General features: G+C 43.1%; 1 protein-coding gene across 2 annotated transcripts in view; it reads left to right on the forward strand.

The window, feature by feature from the left end:
* PIGG (phosphatidylinositol glycan anchor biosynthesis class G) overlaps positions 1-16,115 on the forward strand; it is a 220,892-nt gene that overhangs the window by 159,507 nt on the left and 45,270 nt on the right. The window contains exon 10 of one of the 2 annotated variants that reach the window (XM_019555121.1): positions 7,955-8,264. The exons of the other annotated variant lie outside the window; for it this stretch is intronic. Coding sequence (XP_019410666.1) covers positions 7,955-8,264 — 310 coding nt within the window. The remainder of the gene's footprint in view (positions 1-7,954; positions 8,265-16,115) is intronic. 2 annotated transcript variants of the gene reach the window in all.

Below are 16,115 nucleotides of genomic sequence, written 5' to 3' on the forward strand. Positions count from 1 at the left end.
CTGAAACTTTTTCCCCCAAGTATATTGGATGGGAGCCAACTGGCTTTAACAGTATTAAAATTTGATATCATCCCCCTCAGACTTTAAGTATAATTTTCTGAGACATCTTAGCCTCATTTTTAATTTATAATTATGAAAAATTTATGAACTAGCATTGGATACAGTTGGTTCATTTAGATGTCTGAAAGTGTCTAGATAAATTCATGAGTTGTGCTAGTGTCATCTCAGTGTCTTGCCTGTTGCATAATTTGATTTCATGTGATACTGTACTTTTTTAATGTCTTTTCTCATGATGCATTTGTGGTATTGAGTTACGTGTACCCCTTAATATTGCTGTATGCAATAGTTTTCATTTAGCTTTCACTTCTCATTAAGAGTATAAAACTTATATTTAAGTGTAGCATTTTCCAGTTAATCTTCAGTTGGTCACTTGCCAAAAGCCACTTAATTGAACAGTTTGGTAGAATGAGTACCGTACTGTAAAAGAACAATGGAATTTCTTTAAGTTTAGTTGATACTGTTTGACTTTTTTTTGAGTTCTTCCAAACTTTGAAAAAGGTTGTCAAATAGTATTTTTGCCTTTAAAAGGCTGCTATTAATTTGGGGATACACATCCTCTTTGTGCTGTTGTTACAGTAAACCCAAAAGGTAAATGGTTCAGTAAAAAGGGAAATCTTATCAGTGTATTTTGTAATGCTAATGTGCAGTTTGCTTCTCTTTTGTTTTTGACAAGGCCGTTTCTGATGCCATACAAGAGTGTTTACTTCCAGTTTCACCTTTGAGACAGATGTAACATTGAAAGACTTTGATTGCCTTTGAAGCTCTCCAAAGAGCAAGTGGACAGATGTACACACCCTTTGAAGCTCTGCAAAAATTTTGCAAGTGCTCTAAATATAACCCTATAAGAAACAAGTTCTATTTAGAAACACTTCAAAATGAATGCAAAACCTACGGAGCATGACAGGGGAGAGCTTGGTCCTCCAACATCCCACAGTACACTGTTCCCTTACTCTCCTTGCGCTCCTCCACCCCCAGCAGAGCTCTCCTGTGCACTCCACGTCTGCTCTTCACTGCTGTTCTACCATAGCCTGGAGACTACAGGCCCTGTGTCTCTCCGGTATTGATGGTGAAGTGGGAGTCTCTCTAGGCGAGTGGAGGCAGAGTGTACAGGGAAGTGCTCACTGACGTTTGGCTGCACAGGTTGCAGCAGTCCCTGTAAGACCAAAGGTGCAAAGTGCAGGTACTCAGCTCTGCTCCTCAGCTCTCTGTCATTTCAGGGGAAGGAGGGGAATGGAGCCCTAGAATGTGCAGCCTCCTGTCATACCCCTGGCTCATGAGCATGCTACTATGTGGAACTACAGTCATTTTTGAAGCAATGTAGCTGGAGGGCACAGCAGGGAGCAGTAAGTCTGTTCATGGCTGCTGACCTTCTTCAAAGGCTACATCTGTCCCTGCCTTTGCTGCCAGCGTAGTGGCAACAAAGAGGAACAGGCAGGTTTCTGTATAGAGGAGAGGTGGATCTGAGCCCATGGGCTGCAAGTCCAAACCAAAAAGCCCTCTTGCAAATCCTGCATGAGACTTGCTGCCGCGATGCGTATAGATCATTGCCAGATGGGGAGTGAAATCTTACCTGCCCCTGCTCTCTGTGCTCTTGCTGCAGCTGCTGCAACTCTTGCTGTAACAGTGTAAACTTGGCTGCTGTAGCTGAGGGATGGGCTTGCTGCACACTAGTCCACTAGTATGGACTCCACAGGGAGCTCTTGGTACCCCATTCACTTCTCTTTCCCTGCCCAGGTATACTTTTGGGTGCTGGATTTTGTCTCCCACAGCAAGGCCTTGGTGGGGGGGAACACATTCTGCTTGCCTTGCTCACCATCTTGCCCCACAGATATGTTACTGGACACAGGGCTGGATCTGCCTACTTCCCTATTGCTGGACTGCAAAGAGTTGCCCCTGCTGTAGAAAAAATTTCTGTTGGCAGAGGGGCCATACCGGTGCCCACTCTAAGTCCCGCTCCCTGCCCTAGTTATGCTACTGCTTGCTACCACACCCTGATGCCCCCCTGACCCACCTTACCCATGCCAAGCATGTCCTCTGTGTGCAAGCACAGACCCCTGCCTTCAGCCTCTCTCCCTCCAGACAGCCACACAGTTGTCTCCACCCCTGCCCCCAGTACTTCCCAGGCAAGCAGCTGTAACAGGCAAGAGATGGCCAAAGGGACCCAGTTGGCACCCTTGGGTACAATGCAGGGAGGAGAGGCTAAGGCTAAGCCTTGAGAAAAATACTTCCTGCGCAGTGCTGTGCTCCCACTTGGACACTATATGGCACTTCTTGCTTCAAGCATGCCTACTCACCTCCTTCCAGCCACGGATTTTCAGTGAGCTTAAGTTTTTTGCTTAATTTTTATGGAAGGCTCATTTTTATTACAGACTTTACAGACAGAAATGTTTAGCTTGTTTCTTTATGGGAAGTTATAAATTTATGGATAGTTGGTAATCCTGGTAGGATCTTAAGAAACTAGGGTTATAAGGGACCTCACAAAATCATCTAGTCTAGCCCTCTGCTTAAAGCAAGATGGTTACTGACTAAACCATCCCAGCCAAATGCCTGTCTAACCCATTCTTGAAAATTTTCAAGAATGGCGATTCCACATTTTTTCTAGGTAGCTTGTTCCAGTGCTTGACCACCAGGTGTATTTGATTGTTTCAGTGATGACTTGCATCGCATCATTAACTTAAATTATACATTCTTTGTGAGGAGGACTATTCATTTACTGTATAAGGAGGAAGAAGAAAAGAAAACCTTAAGGAATGAATTTTTTAGATGAGATCCAAAACCCCCCAGGTGAAATAATTTTTTTGTAAGAAAGTCTCAATAGTGTCTATCAAGACTAACTAGAAAAAATCACTTTCATTCGGTGATAATGTTTAATAGAAACTGGCTAATTTCTTTGTTGACAAGAAAAGAATAAATTATCTGGCTTTTCATATGAACAGGCAGTCAGTGGGAAATACACCTTAAAATACAGTGTGCAAGCAAAGATTAGCTTGTAGCTCTTAGTTTTATTTTTCACAGATTTATCAGAAAAACTTGTCTTCAAAGGTTAGTGATGGTGGGTGGATGTTTGTGCCTTCATATCATTAGTGTAGGATTTCTTTAGTTTTCTTTGTTGCTTCTGTAGAATATTATTACATCCAAAACTTTCTAATGCTACTCTGCGTTCTGCTTCCTGCCCTCTGCCACTGTACTGCTTGTCTTGATTTGCCAGGTGCCACACACAGGCTGCCTGTGTGTTGTGCACGTGCCACAGGTTGGCTGCCCTTTGCCAGTGTTTTTCCTTCCTCATATTTCTGTTGTTTCCTTTATATGGAAATGAAATTTAGGCATCAAGTCACCTGCTAAGAATGGTTTTGGTGCTAGTGCAAGGTTGGATTTTATGAAGATGGGAAATATGGTATGCATTTGAGAGAGAGATTTTGCTTTGATTTGTTTTGTTTCAGGAGATTTTTTGATAAGTTTGTTCCTTATGAACAGCTTTTCCAGTCGGAACAGTTTGGTGTTGTGATCTGAACTTCCACTGTTTGAGCACCTCTGACCTGAACTCTGTTTTATGTTTTTAATTGAGTATGGGTTCTCTACAACAAAGCGTGTTCATGCATAACTACTATATAGAATGACTAGTACTCCTTAGAGATATCTCTTTCTTTCTGTCTCTCACTGCGGGTAGTGGAAAGACTCATTATTTCTCAAAAGCATTTTAATATTTTGGCAATGTTTAATATATTGAATATTTGACTCTTTGGATGATTGCAAGTTAGTCCACTCTGACATGAATTTTGATCCAGTTTGTCCAATGAATAGTGGAGCACTAATTAATTTTTAGGATGCTTGCAACCTCTCCTGCTTATTACTACTTGAGACCAAGAGTCATTCTGATCTTTTAAAAACCTGTGCTCTATTATGAACTCTCTTCAGTGTGATACTTTAGCTTTTCATTAAGGGAATGTTAAATGGAAAATGAAGAAGGAAGATCACTTTACTGGGGTAACTATGATATCAATTGTAGGTGGTAGTTAAAATTGTGAAGAAATTCCCTCCCCCATTTTTTGCCCCTCACGTGGGTCAGCCCAGGTGATCCTCTCTCTCTTGGCTTTCTTCTTGGATCAGGCTGGTCCGTCGGGGATCTGGCCAGATAAAATTCCTAGGGGGAGGATGGGATCTCTCTTTTCCTTCTGGCAGGAAGACCTCAAGCAACTGCTCCAGGCTTCTGTCTGGTGATTTTCTGTAAGTAAAAACCTGGAAACTAGCCAGGAGTTGGGAATTATGTCTAGGCCAGTCATGTCTTAAAAGGGTAGCTATACCAGACTTTGTAAGACTCAGATTGCTTTTGTTTGCTCAAAATGTATTCAGACTTCTTCATTCTACCCACCTCCCACCCCATCATCAATAAAGGTATTGGGTTACAGCTTGCCTTGCTGTGCTACTGTTGAGAGAGGGGGGAGGCCTTCCACTCCCAGCTTGGCCGGTGGACTTTGTCTTCTTATTTTCCCTCAGTTCTATCTGATACTGTCTTGGGATGCTTTGGGCTGAAAGAAGCACCCAGTAATATTAGTGTGGGCAAAGCACTCCCAAGGTTTGCAGGGTCTGTGTGCCTTGGGCTCCCTCACTGAGGGAGACTCCTGAAGCAAGATTTTAGGCCTGGCACAGTGAGACAGGTGGCTTTGCTGCATAGCCTCGCTGTAGCACCATGAGGACTGCTGGCTCTCTCTGGGGAGCCAGCATTTTATTATCAGTAAATTGTTTTTTTCCCCCTGCAGATTTCACAGGCATTGGCCAATTTTGCTGGCAGTACTGGATTTTGTGATTTCTGTAAAATTGCAATTTGAGTAGTTCCTAGTAGTAGCTCAACCATAAAAATTTCCAACCCTGTGCCCTTAAGTACAAGGACTTATAAATTGGGCCTCTTTAAGTGCCTAAATGTGAAATTTCAGAATTTGGTTTTAGACAGCCATTTTTTTGAACTCTTAATCACTGTATATGTACTTATTGTACTTTTCAGTAAAATATCACAGACAGAAACTTAAACCAAGATTAATTGGCACAACTGTTCTTAAAAATGTAAGTATGTTACATGAGAAAGAAACACAATTTTTCTTGACACAGCACTAAATTTGAGAAATTAAATAAATACAGAAAACACTCGCCATTCACAGATTTGTGATTCACAGTTTCAGATATTTGCTGTGTAAATATTTGAACCCATGCTTTCTCCCTGCACACGCTCTCTTCACGCATGCTCCCCTGCCATTGCTAACACCTCCGGCAGTGTCTGCGGGAGCTGCACACTTGGTGCCACCACACTCCTGCCACTGTTCATTAATGTATTCGTGGATTTCCCCATTCGCGGGGATCCCTGAACCCACAAATGGCAAGGGTTTCTTGTAAATGCTTTTAAAGCATTACTAAGCCATGCTGTTGTGGTTGCTTTTATATTTAATGGAATAAAAATTAATCTGATTACTGTGTTATATGATGGGGCAGAAAATTATTTCGGCTGGAAGGCCACTTAATCAGTTTTGGTGAGCTGTCGAGGGCCACAAGGGTAGCCCTCCCCCTTTACAGGTGCCCCACCTCTTGGTCACCACCTTGGGACCAGAACTCCCACTTTTAACCCCTGACCTTTGCCCCTGGAAGTCCCTCCCTTTGCCCTGGAAGTACTCCTTTTGGTGTGGAGAGTGTTGCCATCTTGAAACCAGGGAAAAAACCAAACCATATGCTAAAAAACACATCTACTGTAACTTATTGTAATTTTATTTAAAAATATTGTTGTCCTGATTTATGTGTTTGCATAGTGTATCCAAAGGCAATTGCATAATAGCTCAAAATACAGTCCTACTCTTATATATTGTGGGTGGGGGTAAGGGAGTATATGTGGGAGGGAGTGGGTGAGTGTGGGTGATGGGGAATGGGTGTGGAGTATGTGGTTGGGGTGAGGCTGTGGGAGGGTGTGGGGTTATGGTGGGTGGGGTGGGAGTACGTGTGGGAGGTTGTTAAATGTGTTTGGGGGAATGGTGGGGGTGCAATGTGTGGAAGGGTGCGGGTGTATGTGTGGGTGCGATTGGAGGGAGACATCCTTTGAGCTGCTGGAGTATGCCAGTCCCTGGAGCTGCATGTGATGGCGGTGAGTGGGGCCAGTCCCACCCAGCCCCATTGCACGCAACTCTCCATGCTCCCAACCTAATTCCCAGCCACAGGTGGTGGCAGTGTGCAGGGCCAGCCCCACCAAGCCTTCCACAGTGAAGCTACTGGTGCAGCTAATGGGGCTCAGCAAGTGTGACAGGGAGAAGGGTGGAGGCAGCCCAGCTCCATAGCGCAGGTTCCCTGCTGTTCCCCAAGACCTGTGCATAGTAGTGAGTGGGGCTGAGCTGCTGGCTTCCATGTGCACAACTCCCCCCAGAGGCAAGCCACTTGGACAGACTGCATGTAAGCTTCATGAGATGGAGCCAGGTGGACCCTGTGCTCAGGCTGCGCCCTCCTGCCATCCCACCCTGGGCCCCCACTGTTCTTAGGGCAGCGGCACAGGCCTCATGCTCCCGTCCACTGACACCGCCAACCGTCACTGCTGCCTGTCCCCTGCTGCTTCCCTACTTTCTCTCCCACGTGCCTGCCCACCCACCATTGCTGTTGCTGTTTCCCACACGCTGCCACTGCCATTCCTCTTTGCCTGCCTGCCTACTGCTCCGGCTCCAGCCCATCCCAGCCAGCACCATGCGGTTCCTAGCTGCGTGGCCGGGACTGCATAACAAGGCATGAGACCAACCTGGCCCGGCGTGAGCCCTGCAACATGGGCTGATTTCAGTGGTTTCCCCTCCTCCCTCCATCTGATTTGATCTGAGTTTCCACTCAGACAGAGGAGGGGTGGGGAACAGCCAAAGGGTCACCAGGCCAGAAGCCACAGAACTTTCTGGTTGGGGGCTGGGGGTGGTGGGGCCAGGCAGGTCCTACCACTGCTCAGTCCTACTGCTGGCTCCTCTTGGGTCCTGCTGCTGCTGCCACCTCGTCGTCTTTGACAGGCAGCCATGGGCAGATAGTAATTTTCTTTAAATTTTTAGGTGCCCCATGGGCCGGATAGAATGGCCTGGTGGGTCAGGTGTGGCCCGCAGGCCATATTTTGCCCACCCCTGTTAGCTGACCAACGAACTCAGATTATTTTGTGAACATTTAACTTCTCTGTTTCCTAACTCTGGTGTGTTTAAAATCATAAACTTAACAGTAACCTCTTTCCAGTGAATGTAGTTCATGCATGAAAGATTAAAGCAACAAAGTCTTTGCCGGCAGTGTACTTAACTCTGCATCTTATAAAACTGGGGAGAGAGTGTGTAATGTGTGTGTCCACAATGCTGGGTTTTCTAAGTCCGTTCCATCTATCCTCTCCTTCCATGATCGGCTGAGAAAGAAAAGTATGCTGGTAGATGCAACATTTTGATAAGCTCTTCCAAGTCTAAATGTGCTGTTATTTTTTAAATGATAATTATTTGTCTGAAAAAACTTGTCAACATTGCTTTATTATTATGAATTTTATTGTCATATTTAAAATAATAATGTAGTGTATATAGCTTTCAATTTATGTTAATGAGTTTTTGTGGAACATAATGTGAACAATACCGACAGCTAACTGTAATACTAGTTTTGTGTCTTGTTTTTTTTTACTAGCCCATATTCTTTGCCCTAGTGGTTTTGTTGGTAGTGTAATTTATATTTGAAGAATATTTTTAAATTACTGAATTTGAAAGGTGTTTGAACAATTTTGCAGTAATTGCAGTGGAATATGACTTGTTTGGCAGAATCATATTTGTTTTGTTCTTGTATTGAAAAAGGTTTTTTTTTTAAATTGTGAAACAGCTACAGATGAGTAACTCCTCTTTCTGACACTTTTTTTTTGTTTTTTTTTTAGGGGAATTATTGAAGCTCGTTTTGTTTATGTCTTTGTCCTTGGCATAATTTTCACTGGTACCAAAGATTTACTCAGGTCACAGGTTATCTCTACAGACTCCAAGACAAAAATTACAGGCTTATGGGAAATATATAGTGGATTGGTTCTCCTAGTGGCTCTGCTGTTTAGACCCCATAACTTGCCAGTTCTGGTGTTTTGTCTGCTAATTCAACTGATAATGACAAGATGCATCTGGACACCATTGAAATTTGATGCAGCTCAAATTACTATAATGCATTATTGGTTTGGTCAAGCTTTCTTTTTTTTCCAGGTAAGATGAAAATGTGATGTCAATGGAAAAATCTGTCTGTGTGGTTACTGTGACACTTGGTGTTAAATGGGAACACAGGTTCTGCTTTTGCAAAAACAGGAGTCAGTAAGACTGTGTACATGGTATCAGGCCTTTAGTTTTCAACTACCATTCTTTTCCATAGAACAGGAGAATTCAGTGAGGCATACCATTGCAGTAACTGTATACACAAGCACATATGCAAAATAATTAAATAGTGTTAGTGCAGATGCACAGTGCTGCTACTAGGAACATGAACGAAGCTAATAGGCAGACAAGGTTCTTTGGGTGAATTTGATATCTTTTATTAGACCAACTTAAATAGTTGGAAAGCAATTTTTAAGCAAGCTTTCGGGTTCAAAAATCCTTTGTCAGGTTAAGGAAGTTTCAGCAGTTGGTGTGTGCTCTTCCTGGATGGAGTGAAAAGTAAAGAAGCCAGAGGCTGGGCTGGTATGCATACAAGACAGGCAGTCAGTGAAGATATAGACTGGGGAGTCAATGGGTGACTATGAACTTCACTTCATCAACCTCCTGGATACTAAAAATCAGATACTAACTATAGACATTGGATTGATGACACATTATAACCTGCCTGACATCTGACTCCCCAGGTACTTCTCCACTATTCATCCCCCTTGTCTCCTCACCACCCAGCCTCTCTCTCACCCATTGACTCCCCAGTCTACATCTTCACTGACTGCCTGTCTTGTATGCCCAGCCTCTGGCTTCTTTACTTTTCACTCCATCCAGGAAGAGCACACACCAACTGCTGAAACTTCCTTAACCTGACGAAGGATTTTTGAACCCGAAAGCTTGCTTAAAAATTGCTTTCCAACTATTTAAGTTGGTCTAATAAAAGATACCAGATTCACCCAAAGAACCTTCTCTGCCTATGTCCTTAGACCAACATGGCTACAACCTATACCTCTGTAACAAAGCTAATAGAAACTTGAGTTAAATGTATTAATTTTTCTGGTCTATTTTAATCTCTAAAGGCTACTGATGTGTAATAGTATGGTAATAAAATATGCCCTGACATACAGAGGACAGATTATTCTTCAGAATATTAATACAGCTTTTAGAAATGTTATTCTTTGTATTCAGATGGCAGCTGCTGAGCACAGAGTTAGTAGCCCATTTGAAGAAATGGAGCTCTCAAAACAGATAATATGCAGAAGGAAATAGAATCAATTTGTGGGGCAGAAGGTATTACTGATGATAGCCTCAGTGGTCAGTGGCATGACTCAAAGGCTAGGAGGAAAAAAATAGAATTTTTAAAAGCTTTTAAAGAGTCCTCATGAGAAAGATGTTGAATAAATCATTTGAGGATGGTATTTTGCCAAATTCTCAGAAGCGTTTTGATTACCTAACATTATATAAATATTTATTACTGCTGCTGCTGCCTTAGACTTGGGAAAAGATCCAGGTAACTCCAGTAATTATTTTCAGTATGAAATGTAAGACTGGCAAAGCATAGAATCAAGGTCATCACTCACTTTGAGGAAGTTTAAAAAAAAATCAAAATCCTTTTCCCTGTTGGATAGAGACCTAGTCAATGATGAGGACTCCTGCATTTGACTAAATACCATCTAATAATTAAAAACATTAATTGGCCTTATTAATACTTATAACAACAGACAGATCCAGCTGCATCCCTCATTCTGAAGATGTAGCAGTCCTTTGATGTTATGACCTGGAACTGCACGTGTTTTCGATACAGTATAGGTTTGGTGAAAACTTAGCCAAATTGAAATAATGAAATGGGAGCCAGATCTTGCCAGTCTTACTCAGCGTCTTAATTTAGGAGAAGCTTGGGGCAGGTGATGAGGAATGCCTGCATTTTGCTGTGAGAGTGCCTGGCGTTGGGGGTGGGAAGATGTTACTGGTAAGGGATTGCCTATTGGGATTTTGTGGCTTTCCTTGTGCCCTACTTTTCTTTTTCCTCTTGCTGTTTGGTTTTTATGGTCTTCCTTGAATATGATAGTTCAGTTCTTATCGTGCCCTTAATGAGAGGATTTCTGATAAACATAAAGATACATTGTTACTGCTGAATATTGGGTTAAGCATCCCTCAGTCACTGAGGTTAGTGAGTTAGAGGGTGATAGTAAAAGTATAGTTCTGAGTATCAGACAAAGACCTTAGTGGTAGATATATAGTCAATGAAAAATTAACTAACAACATAATAACATTTTGTGAATTAAACAAGACATCCAGGATCTTTCATGCCTCACTGAAAATTGGCATCATTGATGACTAGAAGAATTTTGGTGCAGTGAGTGCAAATAGCATGTTAGCTGGAAAAAGAAGAGAGCAAGATCCTCTCTGAAAGAGATGTGGGCACTTCAGGGAATTTGTTCCATAGTATTAGTACTTTCTTTTTTATAGCTGATGCTAGTATGGGTTGTCTTGCCGTTCTGTCGAATGCAGTGAAAGAATCTATTACATATTAATTACAAAATCCAGGTATCTCAAAACTGATTGGATATCCTGTTTTCTTTTTGAAGAATTTTTAATTTGCTGTTATTGGGATAGACAGAAAATATCTAAAATTGATCTGCTTGTTAGCTGTCGTCATTAACTGAGCACATGTTCAGCATTTTTCACAGTTTTATTTGCACTTATGATAAGAATGGAGAAAATATAGATTTGATTTCTGCCCGATGTCATGGAAATTTTGCTGCCAGATGTTCTGTTTCATAGAGAGGTAAGAGAGGCAGCCTGACTCTAGTCAGGAGTTTCAGGCACTTTCCCCCCAAAATCTTGTTTCCTGCAGAATGGCAGTTTTGGATGTGACATTGGTTTCAGCAAATCAGAGGGCATTCTGATAACTAGTACAGTAATTGTGGGAAGGGGGTGCACAAAGACTTACAACTTAGTCACATCAGTAAAACCAGAGAAGAATGTCTACTACTGTGTTGGTTGGCCAAGCAATTTGGCTTGAGATTTTGGTGCCATAAGAGCTCTCAGTCACTCCCAAGAACTTGAGGAGGAGGAGCCAGAGCTGCTGACAAACTTCTGTGAAAGGCAAACAAATATAAATTATTCCGTGTTCTTTTCATGACAGATCGCCTAAGCATGGGCTACATTATGTCTGAGGTAACAAGGCAGACAGAATACCAATATAAAAAACCACCACTGTCTGGAGGTGTTGGCAGAAACGTGGTCAATTCATGTCCAGAAAGCTTATTTTTGGGATTTTATTAGATGTTTTCTAAACTTTATATTAGAAGATCCTTAGTAAAAACCTCTATTCCAGGCAACTTCAAAAACAGCTGCCCGTCAGCATGATAAACTACTCACTGCAACACAAAGTTTACATCCAGCTGATTAGTATGACCAGCAGAGAATAAGAGAATTAATTACTGTAAAATCAGAGGTTTTTTTTTTATAAGGGAAGGGCTTTGATTATGGCTCTGTCTAAGCTAAAAGAAGTTCTGGAGAAAAAAAAAAAGCATATCTGTAAAGTGAATAAAGCCTTTAGGAAGTCAGTTATATGGATTTTTTAAAAATTGTACTTCGCTTTTAAGAGGGAAAGTTTTCAGGTAGCTTTATAAAATATAGTAGTTTTATTCAGATTAGGTCTGCTTCCTAGATTGAAGGTAAAGTGTCTGATCAGAAATTTGTCATTCGCTTGTTTCCTTAGTTAATTTATCCTCTACTGAAGAAGCTAGTTTAGAGCTTTGGAAAGCACAAGCTGAATCTCATGAACCTAACAGTATTTTTGCTTCTCCATAAAATAAAATGTTGATGTTCATTAGGAAAAAAAAGTAATGTAATGTAGAAGTGTTGACTATATAGCCTGTTAATTATTAAAATTCAGAATTAAAATTCAAAGGTTTTCTTTATTAGGTAAAAACATCAAAAGTCCTTCTGAAAGGGGTCATCTTCTAATAGTCCTGGATACAGTGAACAGAGAAACTTCCTTTGAGAAGCTTTGTGTCAGGCCATAGCTTCAAACCTGGAGCTGTGGCCCAACCAGCACAGCTGCTTATCTCAGTCTACTACCCTACAATTGGTCACACAGGCTGGTCAAGGCTGTCCTGAAGCCATCAGCAGAGCCTAGTCCTCTGCCCACTCACTGACACCAGAATGGCTGGTCAGGGTCAGCTGATCCTCTGTTTTTCCTGTATAAACCCCTGATGTGGAACAGGAAGCATCCAGGAGACTGCTTTGCTGTTTTCTCTGGTTTGTGCTCTGACTGTACCCCCTGCTTGGTCTCCTGGCTTTTTGATCTAGTGTGCTCTCCAACTCTGGTCTCTGCCTGATCTGGCTTCCTGACTTGGCATGTTCCTCAACCCTGCTCTTGGACTAGCCACCTGACTTCCTGACTTGGCTTCTCCCTGGTCTCTGCTCATTTCTCCTGACCCTGGTCAGCACCTTGATCATTTAGTGGCCCCAGATCTGGCTGCACACAACCTGCCATGACGCTGTGATCCATCAGTTGTATCTGTCTTATTATGATGTTATTTATGTAATTTGCCTAAGATCTGAAGTCAGTCAGAAAGCAGGACAGGATGGCATCTTAGAGACTAACTGCTTTACAGAGGCATAAGCTTTCATAGGCAGCAGCCTTCTCTCTGAAGCAGTTAGTCTCTAAGGTGCCACCGTGACCTGCCTTCTGCGCAAGATCTAGTAGCCATATCTAAATCTGTACTATGAGTTAAAGCTGTGCACCAGTGAAATTTGACAAATGGATATCCTTTGCAGTTCCAATCCATGCCTACCTCTTCCCCCACCCCTTCACTGTCCACTCTTCAAAGATCACTCTTATTAGAGATTTTGGGATAGGAATTAAATTCCCAAATGTAGCCTGGAGCCACAAAAGGAACTGCCCTCTGCTTGAAAGGAAAGGGAAGTAGCTTCACTCTCCTTAACACATCACACCAAAGCAGTTTTTGTATGTTGTTTCCTCTGAGCCAGATTCTTCCTGCCTTTTGCCCATTTTTTGCAAAATTGGAAAGAATGAAGTCTGAGAGCCACTGTGATTAAAACTCCCTCCACTTCTCCACCCCAGAGTACATATATAGGTGTCCTATGGCTCTATATGCTCCATGTGCAGACCAGCATGTTTGCTCCCTGTGTTATAAGCAGGGATCCTGGTTTTCTCTAGTTTAAAAAAATCCCCAATTTTTGAATTTCAAAAGGTAACCCAAAATCCAAATTTCTCCGTGATTTAAAATAAAACAAATAAACAAAAACCCAACGAAAAGGCCCAGGCAGGAGCAGGTGCATCCTGTAGATCAACACCAGGCTGTGCAGGTGGTGTCACCAGCAAGGCTTTGGCTTATTCAACCAAGGGGTGTTCTTCCAAGGAGGATTGTTGGGAAGAGAATGGATCTATCTGACGAAGAGAGAGAAGAGCATCTTCACAGACAGGCTTGCTAGCTTATTGTGGAGGGCTTTAAACCAGGTTCTCCAGGGGATGGAGACCAAAGCCCTGAGGTAAGTGGGGAAGCGGGAGATCTGGATGAAGAGCAAGCAGGAGGGGGCAACAGGGGAGGTGCTCTCATACTTCGTGAGAAACCAGGGCAATCAACTAGTTATTTCAGATGCCTGTACACAAATGCATGGAGTCTGGGAAATGAGCAGGAAGAATTGGAAGTCCTTGCACAGTCATGGAAGTATGATGTGACTGGAATAACAGAGACTTGGTGGGAGCTTGCATGATGGGAGCACTATCATGGATGAGTACAAACTGTTCAGGAAGAACAGGCAGGAGAAGAGGAGGAGGAGTTACGCTTTATGTAAAAGAGCCATATGATTGTTCAGCGCTCCACTGTGAAGCTGGAGATAGGCCTGTTGTGAGTCTCTGGGTTAAGGTCAGAGGGGAAAGCAACAAGGATGATGTTGTGGTGGGGATCTGCTATAGATCACCAGACCAGGAGGAAGTGGTGGATGAGGCTTTCTTCGAACAGCTAATGGAAATTTCCTGATCACAGGCCTTGGTTCTTATGCGGGACTTAAATTACCATGACATCTGCTGGGAGGGCAGTACAGCAGTGTGTAGGCAATTCAGGAAGTTTTTGGAGAGTACTGGGGACAACTTCCTGGTGCAAGTGCTGGAGCAGCCAACTAAGGGCAGGTCTTCCTGACTGGCTCATGAACAGGGAAGAAGTGGTGGGGAATGCAGTAGTGGATGGCAACTTGGGCAGCAGTGACTATAAGAAGAATGACTTCAGGATCCTGAGGAAAGGAAGGATGGAGAGCACCAGAGTAAGGACCCTGAACTTCTACCACTCAGTAATGGGCAGGATCCCTTGGGAAGCCAGACTGAGGTGGAGCTCATGGGCAGGATCCCCTGGGAAGCCAGACTGAGGTGGAGAAGACCTGGCTGTACTTCAAAGACGCCTTACTCAGAGTGCAGGAACAAACCATCTCAATGTGCAGAAGACCAGCTTGACTTAGCAGGTAACACTTCAATAAACTAAATCAGAAAAAGGAAGCTTATAAGAAATGGAAACTTGGACAAATAATGAGGGAAGATATAAGAGCATTGCTTTTGCAGGCAGGGCTGAAATAAGGAAGGCCAAAGCTCAATTAGAGTTGTAGCTAGTAAGGGCTGTGATGAGTAGCAAAAAGGGTTTCTACATGTATGTCAGTAGATAAAGGAGGATCAGGGAACATGTGGGGCCCTTACTGAATGGGGGAAGCAACGTTGCGACTGGATGCAGAAAAGCCTGAAGTGCTCAATGCCTTTTTTGCCTCAGTCTTCACAGGTAAGGTCAATTCCCAGACTACTGCACTAGGCAGCATAGTTTGGGGAGGAGGTGAGCAGTTCTCAGTGGTGAAAGAACAGGTTAGGGACTGCTTAGAAAAGCTGGCCATGTACAAGTCCTTGGGGCTGAATGGGATGTACTCAAGGGTACTGAGGGATTTGACTGATGTGGCTGGAGACCCATTGGCCATCATCTTTGAAAACTCGTGGTGATCAGGAAAGGTCCTGGCTGATTGGAAAAAGGCAAACATTATGCCCATATTTAAGAAATGGAAGAAGGAGGATCTAGGAAACTACAGACTAGTTAGCCTCACCTCAGTCCTTGGAAAAAATCGTGGAGCAGATCCTCAAGGAATCCATGTCTAAGCACTTTGAGGTATAAGGTGATTAGGAACAGTCAGCATGGATTCATCAGGGGCAAGTCATGCCTGACCAACTTGATTGTCTTCTATGGTGGGATGACTGGCTCTGTGGATACAGGGATACTGGTGGATGTGGTGTACCTTGTTTTTTAGGAAGGCTTTTGATACGGTCCCCGCAACATTCTCCCAGGCAAGCTAAGGAAGTACGGGATGGATGAATGGACTGTAAGGTGGATAGAAAAGTGGCTGGAGCTTCAGACTCAGAAAGTAGTAATCAATGGTTCAATGTCTAGTTGGCAGCCAGTATTCAACAGGAAGCTGAATATGAGCCTACAGTATGCCTTTGTTGCTAAGAAGGCTGACAACATACTGAGCTGCACTGGTAGGTGTGTTGCCAGTAGGTCAAGGGAAGTGATTTTTCTGCTCTATTCAGCACTGGTGAAGCTACATGTGGAGTACTGTGTTCAGTTTTGGGCCCCCCATTATAGAAAGGATGTGGACAAATTGGAGAGAGTCCAGCAGAGGGCAGCAGAAATTGTGAGGGGACTGGGGCACATGACTTATGAGGAAAGACTGAGGGAACTGGGCTTACTTAGTCTAGAGAAGAGGAGATGGAGAGGGGACTTAATAGCAGGCTTCAACTACCTGAAGGGGGTTTGAAAAGGGATGGAACTAGGCTGTTTTCAGTGGTGGCAGATGACAAAACAAGGAGTAATGGGCTTAAGTTGCAACAGGGGAAGGTTAGGTTGGATAGTA

This window comes from Crocodylus porosus, unplaced genomic scaffold (assembly GCF_001723895.1).
Source record: "Crocodylus porosus isolate Cpor-Errol unplaced genomic scaffold, CroPor_comp1, whole genome shotgun sequence".
Lineage (NCBI taxonomy): Eukaryota > Metazoa > Chordata > Crocodylia > Crocodylidae > Crocodylus > Crocodylus porosus.